The 15,610-nt window shown below is 37.2% G+C and overlaps 1 protein-coding gene across 7 annotated transcripts in view; it reads left to right on the top strand.

Annotated features, from left to right (window-relative positions):
- The window catches only part of KIF13B (kinesin family member 13B), a 130,664-nt gene that overhangs the window by 54,819 nt on the left and 60,235 nt on the right, over positions 1-15,610 (top strand). For 5 of the 7 annotated variants that reach the window (XM_074861316.1, XM_074861315.1, XM_074861314.1 and 2 more), the window contains 8 exons: positions 1,608-1,700; positions 2,431-2,611; positions 3,015-3,102; positions 4,424-4,558; positions 6,592-6,704; positions 7,143-7,254; positions 11,930-12,142; positions 14,986-15,096. In XM_074861316.1, coding sequence (XP_074717417.1) covers positions 1,608-1,700; positions 2,431-2,611; positions 3,015-3,102; positions 4,424-4,558; positions 6,592-6,704; positions 7,143-7,254; positions 11,930-12,142; positions 14,986-15,096 — 1,046 coding nt within the window. Of the gene's footprint in view, positions 1-1,607; positions 1,701-2,430; positions 2,612-3,014; positions 3,103-4,392; positions 4,559-6,591; positions 6,705-7,142; positions 7,255-11,929; positions 12,143-13,892; positions 14,030-14,985; positions 15,097-15,610 lie in introns of those variants that run through there. The other 2 variants (XM_074861319.1, XM_074861320.1) reach the window with 2 other exon arrangements.

Below are 15,610 nucleotides of genomic sequence, written 5' to 3'. Positions count from 1 at the left end.
TGCTTGTTGCCAAAAGAAAAAGGAAAACCTTCAATCATTCCTGTTTCTCTTCTCTAAAGATAATAGCAATAGGCACTGCTACTTGTTTGCAGTGTAGGAAATTGAGAAATCCATCACAATAATGGGTTACTCATATTTACATCTTTATTTAAAATACTCTTCCAAGTCCATAATTTTAAAAACATCAGATCTGTTTCTTTTCAGGATTTGAGGAACATTGCTATATGTAATTTCATGTTTCACACTGCTGATGGGAGTTTGGCATCACATTAGAAATTAATAATCGAGAAAAAAAGCCTAGTTTGATATAGGGGTATGTGAATTCATATGATCTGGTGAGAATGTGTAATGTATTTAATTAAAAGTTTTCTGTGTATTATGACACATTTTGGCACACAGTTATGGTAAAATATCAAATACATTTGGACTTACCACTCATGATCTATTCTCTTAAAACTGGGAATCAGTTAAGCTTGCTTGCATTTATTTTCTTAAAAAAACCACAAGAAAAATAAAAGATGCACATGCTTCTGGGTTTTAATTTCTCTAACAAATAACTAATGAATAGTAATTTAGTGAGGAACTGAGAAAACTGACACTTTGACCCATAGAAATTAGGTAGGAAGGTAAGTTTGTTGGTTTTTTTGTTTGTTTCTCAAACTAATGGAGGCTCCTGTGTCACTTATATTATGGTCTGTTATATATTGGAGTGTTTGGTCCAAAACCATTCCACTGTGCTTAGGTAGGCACAGCTATTAGTAATTTTGATGGGGAATTTCGCATGTGTAAAATTCTGAGTACACTTGGATGTAAAGATACAGACTTCAGTGAGAGAAAGGAAAAGATTTCAGGAACATTAACTTATTTGAGAGGACTTTTCAGTCCATAAAGTTCTGCCATGTCTTATTCAGACTTTAGTTCCTCTGCTTGTACAAGAAATTCTGAAAATAGAGGTTTTGTTTAAACAGATAATACCCAAATATATTAAACATTTCTTTCTCTGCTTGGAAAAGGAGTCAAAAAGCTGTTCCTACAGATTTAATTCAATTACAAAAGTAGTGATATACCCAGTATTTTGCTAATGCATGTCTTGTTCTGTAATATCTCCCACATAGTTGTGATTCCTTCTCTGCAAAAATCTCCTCACGGTATTATTTAATATCTTCTATACAGTAAAATTATCTAGTGCTCTACCAATTGCCCTAGATTAAAATCAACTGATGGTTATTAAAATGTACAGGTTGAGTATATTTTGAGGTGATGTCATTCACCAGTGGATTAAATTCTGCAGCTGGTAGTAGATTTTCTGCTGATAAAACTTCTGAGTATGAACATTGATAGGATGTTGTTTTGAGCACATACAGGTCTATGCGTGATTATCACAGCTTCTGATTTTTACAGTAGCATAAATCTGGAGCACGTCTACTGGCTGAGGGCCTTGCTCTTGCAGAGGGAGCAAATATTGGATGCTAAATACGTTCTTTGGGCAACAAGAACAGGAAAACACTAACTGTTTGCTTTTACATAATTATTGAAGAATCCAAATCAAGGGGTGGGCGGAATCTGTTGCTTTGTTACAATGTTGCCTTGTGTGTTTTATTTCTTAGGTCAAGATGTTGTTTTCAAGTGCCTTGGAGAGAATATTCTTCAGAATGCCTTTGAAGGCTATAATGCTTGCATCTTTGCCTATGGCCAAACTGGTAAGTCCCTCCCTGATGTAAGCAAAAAATACTGTTGACGCAAAAGGTGTTATGTTCTGACTGGAGACTCTTCGTGGCTGTTGTGACACTGTTTCATGAGAAATGCCTTGTAATGTAGATAAGAAATGTTTTTCTCTCTTGTAACATTAGATACGAGGTGGACAGGATGAGAAATAGGATTTTGTCTGTTGCTGCTGGCTACCCTTATTTCTCACACCTTAGATTATAATCTTTGGAATGACCATGATTGTCCTTGAGTTCAGCACATCACCCGTATTTTCTGCCTCTGCAGTTAGAATAATCTTTAATCATCATTTTAAATGTAATGTGCAAAAATGAATACGCTTGTGCAATTGATTTTTCTTGTTGTGGCACATATATGGGTGTTAGTGGTTGTCTTCTACAGTATGAGTCTCTACCTGAAAAAGCCTTCTCTGTCAGTTTGAACTAAATTTCTTGGTTTACTTTTCCTTTTAATTAAATAGTCTTTAGCTAAATCGTGTTTTGGTTGCTTTGAAATAGAAAACTGCACAAATATCTTTCACTGAAATGCTAATTTTTCTTGACCTCTTCTATTTTTGACCTCTTATTTTAATGGTTGGACTAGATGATCTTCAAGGTCTTTTCCAACCTAGATAATTCTATGATTCTATGATTCTATTTCCTTCCCATGTTTCACAAAGCAGGATACTTTGTTGCATGTACACTAATTATAGATTGGATCACACAGGATCTGGAAAATCATACACCATGATGGGTACTGCTGACCAGCCTGGATTAATCCCTAGACTTTGCAGTGGACTCTTTGAAAGAGCGCAGAAAGAGGAAAATGAAGAGCAGAGTTTCAAAGTGGAAGTATCCTACATGGAGATATACAATGAGAAAGTCAGAGATCTTCTTGACCCAAAAGGGTAAGTAATTTGTGTGTCAACAGCACTGTAGTATGTTGTAATACACTTTTCCTTTCCATAACCAGCTTGTCTTAATGGATCCCATGTAAGGTATTTGCGTAGGATGGCTTTTGCTTCTTCTGATCTGTGTCCTTTCATTTTAAATCAAAATAAAGTGGTAAGACTAAAAGCTTATAGTAAACTTGCCCTAATACTAGCTTTTATGAAGTGGCAAAAATATCTGTCAGCTTTTTATTTGTAGACAAAGGCTTTTTTGTTTGCATTAAAGTCCTTGTTCGCTGCTTTGTTACTGTATTTGTGAGACCATCATGTTTGAGATCTGTCAGTGAGAAATTGACTTTCTTTAAATGTTGTCTGAACTCAGTCGTGTGCTTATAAATAACTTTTTTTTTTTTCCAACCAGAAGCCGTCAGTCATTAAAAGTTAGAGAACACAGTGTTTATGGTCCTTATGTAGATGGCCTATCCAAACTAGCTGTTGCTAGCTACAAGGTAAGGATCAATTTTATGAAAGGCTTGTGTTGACATCCTAAACGCTAGGGTACTGTCCCTTAAGCAGGGAAACATTATTAAGCTGCTCCTAATTGCCATGGCAGTAACATGGATTTTAGAGCAAGAGAGCTGCAGGGTTGTTGTATTGTGATCACCGGGGAGAACAGTGTTAAGAGCAGAAACTCATCTTCATCCTGTTCTATTCAATAATTCTGGAAGTAATTCAACTATGTAATGAAACAGCTTTCCTCCCAAACTTAAGAATCCATGATTAATTACAAAACCAGAATTTGGCAGAGACAGGCTTTCAGTACCCCATTTTGTCACTTTTTGGCTGTCATGCAATTGCCTAGTAATTTCACTTACCAGCAGCACACAAGCACACTGGAATTATAAACTAATGGTTGTTTAGAAGGCACATACTTGAGAACATTGCATGAAACTTGCTGGATAGTTTATATATGCGTTCACAAAATGCCCTAATTTTTAAGAAGCATTAATGTACAGTGGGACAAATCAGTAAATATGGGATGGAATTCTGTCATCTTAAGCAAAACGTGAAAATGGTGCAGTCCTTCTTATTGCAGTCTCTCCAGGTATTCATCTACCTCTCTCTGGTGGTTTCTGTTGACAAGACACATTGCATGCTTTTCCTTTACATGTTCCCCAGCAGCTTTGTGTAACACAGTGTACAGAGTCAAAGTGGTCTGTGGTGTTCTTTTGTTTGGTTTTTTGGGGGTTTTTTTAGTATCATCCAGCTAGAGATTCATAAATAAAAGTTAAGCCCAAGACTCTAAAGTTTTAACTATTTTGCATTTCCTGTAAAACCCTGAAGCAGGGGAGCTGCAGGGAGCTGATATTTCTCAAATATCACGATTTAACATATAAGGACTTTATAAGCTGTTGTATGTAGGCGGAACATAATGACCTGTTCAGTGTGGTAAAACTTTGAGCCTTATGTCAGCATTACAGATTTCAAGAATGTGTGTTTGACTACTGAGGCTAAAATCTTAGTGTTCAAACATGAATTGCTGTTTCCTCACTTTTTTTCTTTGCTTTTGAGTATTGCTGTGTGCAGCCAGGTGCATTATTTTTGTTGATCATTTAATATATAGGTAGAGGTAATGGCTGAATATGCATGTCACAACATTTCTAGTCTTTAAGGGGGAGATCACAATATTTTTTTCTCACACTTTATGAATAAGCAGTGGGAAACAGTGGGGAAATCATTGCTGTATTTTACCAAAATGAGATTGTTTTGGTAGATAATTGAAAAGAATCTTAATGCAGATATGTTTATGGCTATGAAAATTGTATCTAGGACATCGAGTCCTTGATGTCCGAGGGCAACAAATCCCGAACAGTGGCTGCAACCAACATGAATGAGGAGAGCAGTCGGTCCCATGCAGTCTTCAAGATTATCCTCACCCACACGCTCTATGATGTACAGTCAGGGGTAAGTAAAACAAGTTTCAAGGTCCAAGTGTTAAGCTTGGATGTGTGGCTCTTGCTTTAATGTATTTCACAGACTCTTAGAAATGTTGGTTGGAAGGGACTTTGGGAGGTCATTTGCTAGAGTCTCCTGCCCTTGTGCACTGCTAGCACGGGATCAGGGTAGCTGTGGCTTTGTCTGACTAAGTCCTCGTAACACTCAAGTGCTTGTGCCCCAGTGGAACTCAATTTTAATAGGTTTGTAAATGGAAATGTGTTTTTTCTGAAATGGAAAGCAAAAATGCAGGCCCCAAGTTGCAGCCGGCCTGCTGGAGGGTGCAGGAAGGATCTCCTCATCCTAGAATCTAAACTAAAGAAACATTTCTTTTTAAGCAATGGTGTATAGTATGGACTTGGAGCAGAAACTAAAGATATAATATGGAGATGAAAAGTAGAAGAAAACCTGAGTATACATCTGTAGTCTCCTTCAAGGGGTTATTTCATGCAAGTATATATAAATGATTAACTTTATAAACAGAAACACTCATTTAAAAATTTTTGCATCGTACAACATTAATATTTTTATGTATATATATTAAATATTAAAAGACATTTAAATATGAAAGTATTTTTCTTCATATTTCCTTATATATAAATATTCCTTGGAGAGGGATGTGAAATACCTTTATGTTAATATTATTTAACCCCTCACGGAAAATGGTGATAAAATTGAAATAGATCTCCTACACCAAAACTCTTTGCATTTTATTGATAGATTCTGTGCTTGGGCAATTCTTTAATGTCTTCAAAACCTTGGAGAAATTCTGAGCGTCCACGGAGCAAATCTAAGGCGTGTATGTGCCTAAATATGGAATACAATGTAAAGCAAAATGAGCATTTGGATTTTCTCCTCCTCATTTCTCAATCTCCACTGATCATCTTATTCAAACAATTTTTCTTGTTCTTTATTTGGATTTGTTTTCCCTTTGCGCTTCAAATCAACAATCATACAATGCTAAATTCCTTGATTTGCCATAGTTTTTCATTCTGTTTTTGCTGTGGCTGTACTGCATCCTTACCATACATATTTTTTGTGTGGTCATGGTCAGCCTGGATGCAAGGGTGGTAGTTCTGTTTGTCAGTCTTTTCTGCATCTTCCAGTGACCACTGTGTGAGTTTCTGGAACAGATTTCTCTGTTTTCCCATCTGCTGGTCCTTTCAGTCCTGGAAATGACGCGTTTCAGTATGGCCTGATGATCACACTGTATTTTGAGAGGCTTAGAGTAACATTTTTGAAAGCATGTTGATTCTAATTATCCTGTTTGTTTAGGGCAACTGTGATACTGAGATTCTAAAGTCATAGATGCTGCAGAAAAGCATGACGTAAGCAAACTGTTCTCAAAGACAGGGTTAGCTCTTCAACTTCAAATTAACGTGAAATTCATGGAGTGTTTCAGAATGTCATTTTGGGTCAAATGTGATAAAAAGATTTATAACAAACTGGGGATTGAAATACTCACATAGCTTGGATTGCTTTCTAGGAGGCTGTTAGTATAGGACACTTCTGCAATTGTAATCATTCTCATAAATTATAACATGCTTCTTGTCATGTTCATTCTCACTTTCTGAAAAACAGAGTGGAAACCTGGTATAAAGTCTGAAATTTTTAGGAGACTGTTTCCAAGATGATAGAACAAAGACAGAGTTTGTAAACCATCTGTTTGTCTTTGTGACTCCTTGGCTTGTACTCCTTCTGCATATGTTTTTGCTTTAACATTTGACTAATGTGCCCCGTGTTTCTTTTGTCTGGAGATTTCTGAGATGTCTTGAAGGTATAAGTGTATCTTATTTCACTTCAAATCCTCCTGTTGTTTCTGGAGCAGCAACTAGTGAGTTATCACAGAATATTGTTCAAGTACTATGACTTTGAAAGCTGTTGGAACAGCTGTAGAGAGTCAACACCAAGAAATGAAGCTTGATTCTTGTTTGAAAATACGTCAAACTGTGTAACTTAATTTGAGTGAACTAACAGTAGCTGTTCTCTGGTTCCTTCTACAGACATCAGGTGAGAAGGTGGGCAAGCTGAGTCTGGTGGACTTAGCAGGTAGTGAAAGGGCAACTAAGACTGGTGCTGCAGGAGACAGGCTGAAAGAAGGAAGCAACATTAACAAGTAAGACTGATTATTTCTTTTCCTTTTTCCATCAGTACAATCAAGACTGCTAATTACAGCATAGTTGTAAAATAGAATAAAGTCAATATAAGCTCTTGTAGCCAGGTTTCTTGTTCCCTTCTCTCTACTTCTCTTTCTGACATACAATACCCTTAGACGTTTGAATGAGATCTCTGCCTACTTAAAATGATTGGCATTTTTCATTCTGTATGTGTGTTCCTGCAACTACCACAAAATTGCGTTATGAAGACGTGATTATTAAGGCTGAAAACATATGCTGAAAACAAGGAGTAGGGCTTCTGTGAGAGAAAAATGATCAAAACTATACTAGGAACTTATTCCTCGGAACTCATTTCTGGAGAGAAAGTGACTGTCTAAATATGCATTTGACTTATGAATATTTACACTTGTTAACAGCTGCTTTTGTTCTCTGTGCAGATCCCTCACGACTCTTGGGCTGGTTATTTCTGCCCTGGCAGATCAGGCTGCTGGCAAGAACAAAAACAAATTTGTTCCTTATCGTGATTCTGTGCTCACTTGGTTACTTAAAGTAAGTACTCTGATCTTGGTTTTTTTAAAGAGAAACAAAATGGAGGAAAAGGGGAGAAGAGTCCCATTCAATTAAATAAAACACTGTTCTTTTGCCTCATTTTCTGGTTTTGATATTAACCTTAATTGTCTTTGGAAAATTACCTGGATGTAAGCCATTAGTATCTCTACAGACTATATGCTCCCTGTCTTCTACTGACCTGTAATGGCCTAAAGGATAAGGAGCTTAAAAAAAAGAAAAGGGCATTATCTTTCATGGGTCAGTTTACACCTTCACACACATCCTTGGGGCTAATTTAATTTGGGCTATTGCCACATGCAGCTGAATTGTACATACTGGCATAGTTAGCCTTGAAGATTTTGATTAAGACCATTACCTTTTCATAATTGTCTAATATATTTGTTAATATACTCTACTTCTGTCAGCAGAGTATCACTGCAGAGCACTATCCCAGTTACAGTCTGAGGAACAGGTCAGGAGACTTTGTACATCATATTCATGTGAAATGAGCAGTTCAATCATTTTCTGTACTGCATAGGACTATTTGGTATTATTTTTGAGGAAAAAGAGAGTGTATCATGATGGCACTTGGATGAGGATCTGTAAGGTCTAAATGAAAAAGTAAATTGTTAAATATGAATTTTGGGTATGTCGAATTAAAAGGCAGGCTTTTGTTTTTGTTGTTCTTCCCACTTCCTAGGTACAGTGTCCATAAGGCGTGGTAGCCTGAAGACAAAAAAATCTTGGGAGTGCAAGTTTGATTTTAAGTATAGTCGTCATCTAGATTTCTCCCGTTCTCTGAATGAGTGGCAAGCACAAATGTAGCTGCTTCTATCTGTAAAAAGCTTGCCTGCTAGTAAAGGTGGCTTGTCTGTCTTTTTCTTATCTTGCCTGGTACAGTTTGAGTGGTCTTAGTTGACTTGGATTTTGAAGGATTATTAAATTAGGTGTCATTTGTTAGATAACTTCAGTTTCATTTTTGTAACCTGTCATTCTGTTAAAATTTTTCTTTCATTGGATTGCCGGGATGTTTCATAACCGTGTCTCAGAAATACTAACTTGCCAAGTTTCCTTTTTTTTTCTCTTGTGCTCTGTTTTATTGTTATCAAGGAGCAACTAAGATATTTGTTAGTAGAAAGATACAATCTGGGAAGAAACTGATTTTTTGCACCACCAGACTTTTTTTATGCTCTTACTTTTGTAGGTGCTCTGGCTAGATTTTGTTGTCTTGAATACTCTGCTTTGCTTCCCCACCCAGTCTTAGCAATGTTTTTAGATGTTGTTTGAATTTGCTGTCCCTATGATTTAACTGCACATGTGGAAAGAAGAAGAAAATGTTACTTGCAGGTTATACAGAGGTGTGGAGATTAAAAAATATGTTTTCCGTAAGGAGATTTGAAAACAAAGTTGACTTCAATGCTTAAGTAAAATAAGATCTCTACTCATGTAACCCCTTGACACCACAAGCCTTCATTTTTCTCAGTGCTGTCTTTTAATGAACCTTTTAGTGTGACTACTGTGAAAGGATTTATCTCTTCTCCCCAGTGTAAACATCTCAGATACTGGGCATCAGATAGCACAGTCATGAAGGCTACATAAAAATCAGAATGCCATAAGAGAAATAGTGTCTGTGCTTTTCTGCTTAAAATAAATCCTCATTTCACAGTGTTCCTTGCCCTAAGACTTACTTAGCATTTAAATATCTTTTTGCCTCTATCTATTTACACTGAGTTTTTACTCTAATTAAACAAGTGCTTGTTGGCTCTCTGTAAAGATGGGAACAAAACCAACATGCAGCTTGCTTCAGTTTGCTCCTGTGGCATGTGTGCTTGGGTTCTTGATGTGGCTGTAATAGTCTGAGCAAGCAGAGTGGAAACTTTCCTAACGAATTTCTAGTGGTGTTGTTAGAATTAGTTATGCTGTTCCATTTCTAAACAAATCCAGCAAGCAGACTGAAATTCCTGTTTAGCACCTGTCTGATGCATTGTAGCTGCAATGACGATGGCCATACACAGCACTTGCTTTAGCTCATAAATAGAAGCGCACTTTTGTTCTGCCTTCTTTCAGGCAAACCTTTTTTGTGTCTTTAACATCCAGCCATGTTAAGTACAAACAAAAGGTTTGGGTCTTTTGAATTTTTTACAAACAAGCTCGTTGAAGAGAAGCTTTATTTTGAGAGGGGAAAATTTAAACATTTTTTTTAAATAAAGACCAAAGGAGGGATTTAATAGTTTAAAGAGGCCTGTTTGTAGAAGCCATGAGATGGAGGGCTATCTTTCTCTTGAGCTTTCAACTTTTACTCTGCTTTGGCATCATAATTAAATGTTCTAACCCTAGGAATATCTGTCATATAGGGTCTCTCCACAAATCTGAGAAACCAGTAGTGTTCAGTAGACCTCAAGCTCTAACACTTTTTTTGTTCAATTTTGTTGAGGATCTTTAGACAAAAGTACCAGGTGAAAAATATTGTTGCAAGAGGAGGCTTGAAGAGAGGCATCAGGTTGTGTGTAGGAAGCAAAATAGCTTGTCAGTGCTTTAACTGCTTGGTTTTATTAAATTGTATTGTCACAAACATCCCATTTTCCCATTTTAATCAGCCCTGCATGTTTTACTGATGGCTGCTATTAAAAATACAATTTCTGATCTCTACATTTTAAGTTGCTTTCACAGTAGTCTTGGTGCTAGAGAACACTGATCTAGTTTAGTCTTAGAAATATCTAAATTTACTAATTTCCACTCAGTGTGTCTCTCTATCACATGCAAGCCCGGCCTTTCCAGGGTAATTTGCAGGCGTTGTCTTCACTAATGAGAGGCTGGCTAACTATTAGTCTACCTTTCTTGCTTAACATTAAGGAAACCAGTGAAATCAGCACAGCAGTTTTATGTATAAAACTTTATGGGACAGTCTGGCATTGGGCTTGAATAGCTACAATACAAGAGGAACTTTACTCAACTTATAATGGGTGTTTTGTGAATTACGGTGTATCACTGTAACAGCATTCTCAGCTGCCTGTACAGCAGAGTTGCAGTTCAAATAATGAATTAATCCTATTTTGGAGCTAATTAGTGCAGTGAAGGAGGTTTCCAAAGTGCAAACTGTTAAGGTTTGATTTGGAAGCCGAGTACCTGGCCAGATCCCTGATAAACATCTTTTTATGTGGAACAGGGAGTGCAGTTGCGGTGTTGTTCCTAATTTTTGAAAACCCTTGATGGACTGAAGAAAAGTCCTGGCTTCTGTAGAGCCAGAAGTCCTATCGAATGAGTCATGTGGTCTTGTTAGTCTTTAAGGTTTCAATAGATGCTTTGGAAAAACATTTCTGTGTTACAGAGTGGATCCTCCCAAGCCTTGTATTTATTGGAGTAAACATTGGTTGCTCCTCAGATGAGAAAAAAAAAAACCCACACTGATATCAGTCAGAAGGCTGTTCTTTTCAATTGACTTCCCTATAAATTCCCTTACCTGCAAGTGCTAACTATGCTGCTGTGCTGAACACTATACAAATGAAATTATATTCTCTACCCAAAGAGCTAGCAGCTCTTTTGCATGACCAGAGACTGCAGAGTGCTACCAATGCAGCAGCGAAGCGACGTCAGTCTGTGTGGTCAATGCTTGTCTGACCACTGGAGCAGCCAGACTGCTGTCAAACTATTTTAGGCATCATGCAGCAAAGAAGAGAGTCTTAAGGAAATACTTAAAGGGGCGTTTTAATGATTGCTAGGGAAAGCTGCGTGTGTGCTTTGTAATTGAAATGGTTAGACAAGCAGCTAATGTAGTCAGATTGTTCTAATGGCAATGCCTGACCTAGATTTCATGGGTTATTGAAGATGAAAGTTAATAGCATGGTTCGTCTCAGAAAGGGATATTGGGTAAAAAATCGAACCAAACAGTACAAAAGATTTGCTGCAAGATTTAAACCAGAATATTTTATCTTTTAGACCGGCCAAAATTGTAAACCACAATTTTGTGATGCATAAAAAGATTGAACGTTTCCTTCCTTCCTCCCCCCACTCCCCTGACACACTGCCTTGCAGGAATGTGGTTTCACGCCCTTCTCTGTCAACCAAATTGCGAAAGGATAATTTCTTACATAACTCGATTTAGATTTGTGAGCTGTGTAATTGGGGGGAAGGAAAGGGCCCCATTCTGAAATGCTTATAAGAATAAAATCAACTGTGTTGTTTGAGGAGATCTTTAAGTAATTTAAATACTTATTGAAGACATCTTGGTTCCAGTCTTTACAATAAGATATTCTGAATTCATCATGATCTTTCCTGAGCAACTTCAGTAGTATCTGAGAAGTTTAATGCTGAAGTGCTTATATTTCTGGTTTATAAACCTAAGCAGAAAACATAGAAGTAAACCTTGGAAGCCCTTACTAAGCACCATAAAGCCCAAAAGAGGGACTGTTTAAACTAAAACTGATCCTGAAAGCCAAGAATGACATTTCCCCAATGTGCTTAAAAAAAAAAAAAAAAATTGACAATAACAACTTTCCTTGGTTTACACAGCTTAAAATACTAATTTTGAACTGAGGAACTCTGACAAAATAGTTTCTGTTATTAGTTGCCCACATCTACTCCGCACCCTAGGTTATTACTTGATGCCTAAGTTCATTGACTAGGTAAAATGAAAGAGACTTTCTGGTTTAATTTTATAACCTCTGCCACTTTCCAGGATAGCCTTGGTGGTAACAGCAAGACTGCCATGGTAGCAACAGTAAGCCCAGCAGCAGATAACTATGATGAGACCCTTTCAACACTGAGGTATGCAGACCGGGCCAAGAACATTGTTAATCATGCCGTGGTGAATGAAGACCCCAACGCTCGCATTATTCGGGAGCTCCGTGAGGAAGTGGAGAAGCTGCGAGAACAGCTCACAAAAGCAGAGGTACAAATTTTAGTCTTGACTATCCAGTAAGTCCTGTAAACCCCATTTGTCAAGGCTTTCTTACCTGGCTCTCGAAAATGAATGCCACAAAGAATTACTACGTGGTATCTGAGAAATCTCCCTTTCTATCACTTCTTCTTAATTTTCTGTACATCAGTCTTGAAACACAGGTGGTAACATGAGATACCAGGTTCTGTTTGAACACTTTGTGTTCATTTTATTTTTATTGCAAGATACAGATCAAAGGCAAGATGACATGAAGGGGTAGAGTCTTAAGATTGTGCAGTTTATAGGCAGAGCTTTGCTGGCATATTTTCAGAATTTTAAGAATTCAGTGTGGCTACATCCTGTGAGATATGAATTCAGTTAAATAACGCTTGCTTACAAGCTTTAACCATTCTCAACTGAATCTCTTACAGGTGCTAGACAATATTATGAATATCTGCATAGCTACCTCAATAAAACTGTGAGAGTGTCTAAATGTTAGATGAAGGCCAAGAACTAGCGTAATTCTGAGTTCTGTTCTCAAATGTGTCAAAGCAATGGTGATATAATCCATTTTGCAATTCAGAAAAATTATGATTACAGTGTTTGCCTCATGAGGTATATAGGGAATGCTGGCTGTGATATTAGGAATGACTAGTGAATTTTGGACTGTTCTCATTTCAACTGCCTAATATGCTAAGCATCCAGTAAGTGTATATTGGTTTCTTTAAGGTATCTCAAGTTAAATATCTAAAAATTCCTATAAAATATGAACCACAGACTTAACAGTACTCTGAAGGATGCAAGTATTCCTTACTTGCTTCATTTGTGAGCATTAATGCCAAAATAATGGCAGCTTTCCAAAGTAATGAAGTAATAAATATTTCCTTTCCCAAGTATTAATATCCCACCCTAGTTGTCATCTCAATGTCATTGACAAAGAGCATGGAAAAAATGGTGTAGTTTGCTATTAAGAGGCTACACAATAAAAGTCAAAAACCACATTCATTGTCTTGTACTCCTTTCAGTTTATTACATTTGTAGCCCATCTAATTGTTCTTACAGAAATGTGCATAAATAATAGGGTTTTTTTAAGTGAACAAAAACATTGACCCATTATAACAGTCAGGTTACATTTTCAAAGCTCATTTCCAAATACAGAGGTTACCAAGTTGTGCTTTTGGTTTTGTTTTTTTTTTTTTTTTCCTTTTGGTGTCAGTATCCTTTTCTCTCCTAACCAGCTAAGGCAAACAGAACTTGACAGTTCACTTCCCCCCTTTTTTAATCCACACAATTTGATCATTTTTGTCAAAATTAATATCACATGTTTTAATTTGTCTGTGCCAAGACCACCAGCTTGTCCTTCCTAAGCTGGGAATTGGAACTAACCGCTTCTAGCAGCGCAGCATACCTGCTGGTCTGGTGTGAATCTGGGCCCATATATCGTTTATATAAACATTGTAAGGAGTGAGGATGATTACCTAGCTCATTTGACATCTGAAGCATGTGAGTTTGCCCCAGGTCCAAATAAATGGACAAACAAGACTTAGCTGGGTTTCATCCTCCTGTCCTGCCCCATAATGTCCAGTACCTTTGCACCTATCACATTTTATCAGTCATAATAAATCTTTGTTCTGGAGATTGCCTTGGCTTCACTCTCCTTCCTGGGTGGAATTCATGTTCCCTTTTACTCTGTATTTAGGTATTTCAGACATTCAACCAGAAAAAGACTACGCGGGACACATGAGCTGACAGTTTCTAGACTGTTGAGTCTTGAGGCAAAGGAAACTCCTGTCTTAAAACAGGATTTTCTACTCCTGACACTTGCTCCTTTTCTTGAACGAACTGCACTGTAATGAGGCCACTCTGATTTTGAGTCCTGTGGGGAATTTTGGTTTTGTGGTAAGGGAATATCTGATGGAGAACGATGCTTGCATTGTTTAATCAGCATTGCATAAGTACCTACCAGCCAAAACCATTTTCATCTTGTTAGCAGTAATGAAATAATGACATAAGGAAGTCCGTAGGCTTCCTGTTCAAGGTAGTAGGGGAGGAATATGCCAGTACCAAGACTGGAGGAAGTAAATATATGTAGTATAAAAATGTTGATGTCCTTTCAGTTCTTGGAGTGTCTGATGGGTGGCAGTGGGGGTGTCTTCTTATTCTCAAGTTAGTCCTTGAATGGAACAGGGGTCTTTGACTATTTCACAAAATAAAATCAGAGCTGTGATAGATCAGTGACAAAATCAAATTCCAGTGTCCAGAAGCACATCGTAAGGCTTCTGATAGCCACTCTGTAAAATGCATATGTAGAGGTAGATAACCAGAATGCCATGGATGCCTTGATATTTGCTATAGAAAGAAAAAATCACACCCATCACGCCGTATCAAAATGAACAATAAAAACGTTTTGGTGGCATGGCAGTTTAAGTGACTGAGATGTTAAGTGCCATTTTGAGGGAACAACAGCTGAGACAATGGTGGCCAGCCAGATCAGCAGTATCTTCAGAAGGAAGACTGTTTTAGATAGGAGTTGTTCGGGATACTTGTATTGGTGTAGAAATTAGATTAGTTTGCCTTTGAATATCTTTGTGCAAATCTGCCAGTATCATGTAATTGGTTTGCACTGAAGTATATAAACTCCACTTTAGCATCTGTACTTGAAGCTAATTAACTTTTTGATGGATTCTGCATTAATATGCAATATGTATTTTAAAAAAAACCCTTTACTTACCGATAAGTATGCCTTGGAAAATGAGTAAAGTTATGGTTCCTTTTTTCCCCCATCTGTGTGACAGTGATGTGAAAAAAACAAAGCACAACAACCTTTCCTGTTTTATTTTCTTTTATTTTTGCAGGCTATGAAATCACCAGAATTAAAAGAACGATTGGAGGAATCAGAAAAGTTGATTCAGGAAATGACTGTGACCTGGGAAGAAAAATTAAGAAAAACTGAAGAGATAGCACAGGTTGGCTGCTTTCTTTTTTTATGAAAAATAGGTTTGTTTCCTTTGTCTGTCAGTTCATAGAGATTGTCTGAATCTCTCCCCACATTAATGGGTAAGTAGGTCAAGCTTACTGCCCTTTTGAAAGGCTTCACTTAATTCCTGTGATAGCTGGGTGCCTCCCAGATTACTATTCCAATGACAATAATGAATTGTCACTGTATGCAAATGGAGAAGTTACTTTAAAAAAATAATAATCCATGGATGAGAGGATTACAGGGGTTTTATATTCTTCAGACAGTAAAATTGTTGTTTGTGATGAAGGATGGAGTGTTGAGAGCGTTACATGCAAGGTTATGTACAGAGTGCCTCAATACCCAAGGCAAAGGGCATTCAAAGTATTAAAAAATAAAACTGTTCAGGATTCCTGTGTGTTTTAATACCTCTTACACTGATATTTAGGGCATCAGACCATAATTGAGTATGATGGTTATGTTGAAAAATTGTGCAGGTTCACCACGATTATTGCATGACACTT

The sequence above is a fragment of the Strix uralensis genome, chromosome 3 (genome assembly GCF_047716275.1).
Source record: "Strix uralensis isolate ZFMK-TIS-50842 chromosome 3, bStrUra1, whole genome shotgun sequence".
NCBI classification, from domain to species: Eukaryota; Metazoa; Chordata; class Aves; order Strigiformes; family Strigidae; genus Strix; species Strix uralensis.
Note: the sequence above shows the minus strand (reverse complement) of the source record. Positions and strands in the feature narration are given on the sequence as shown.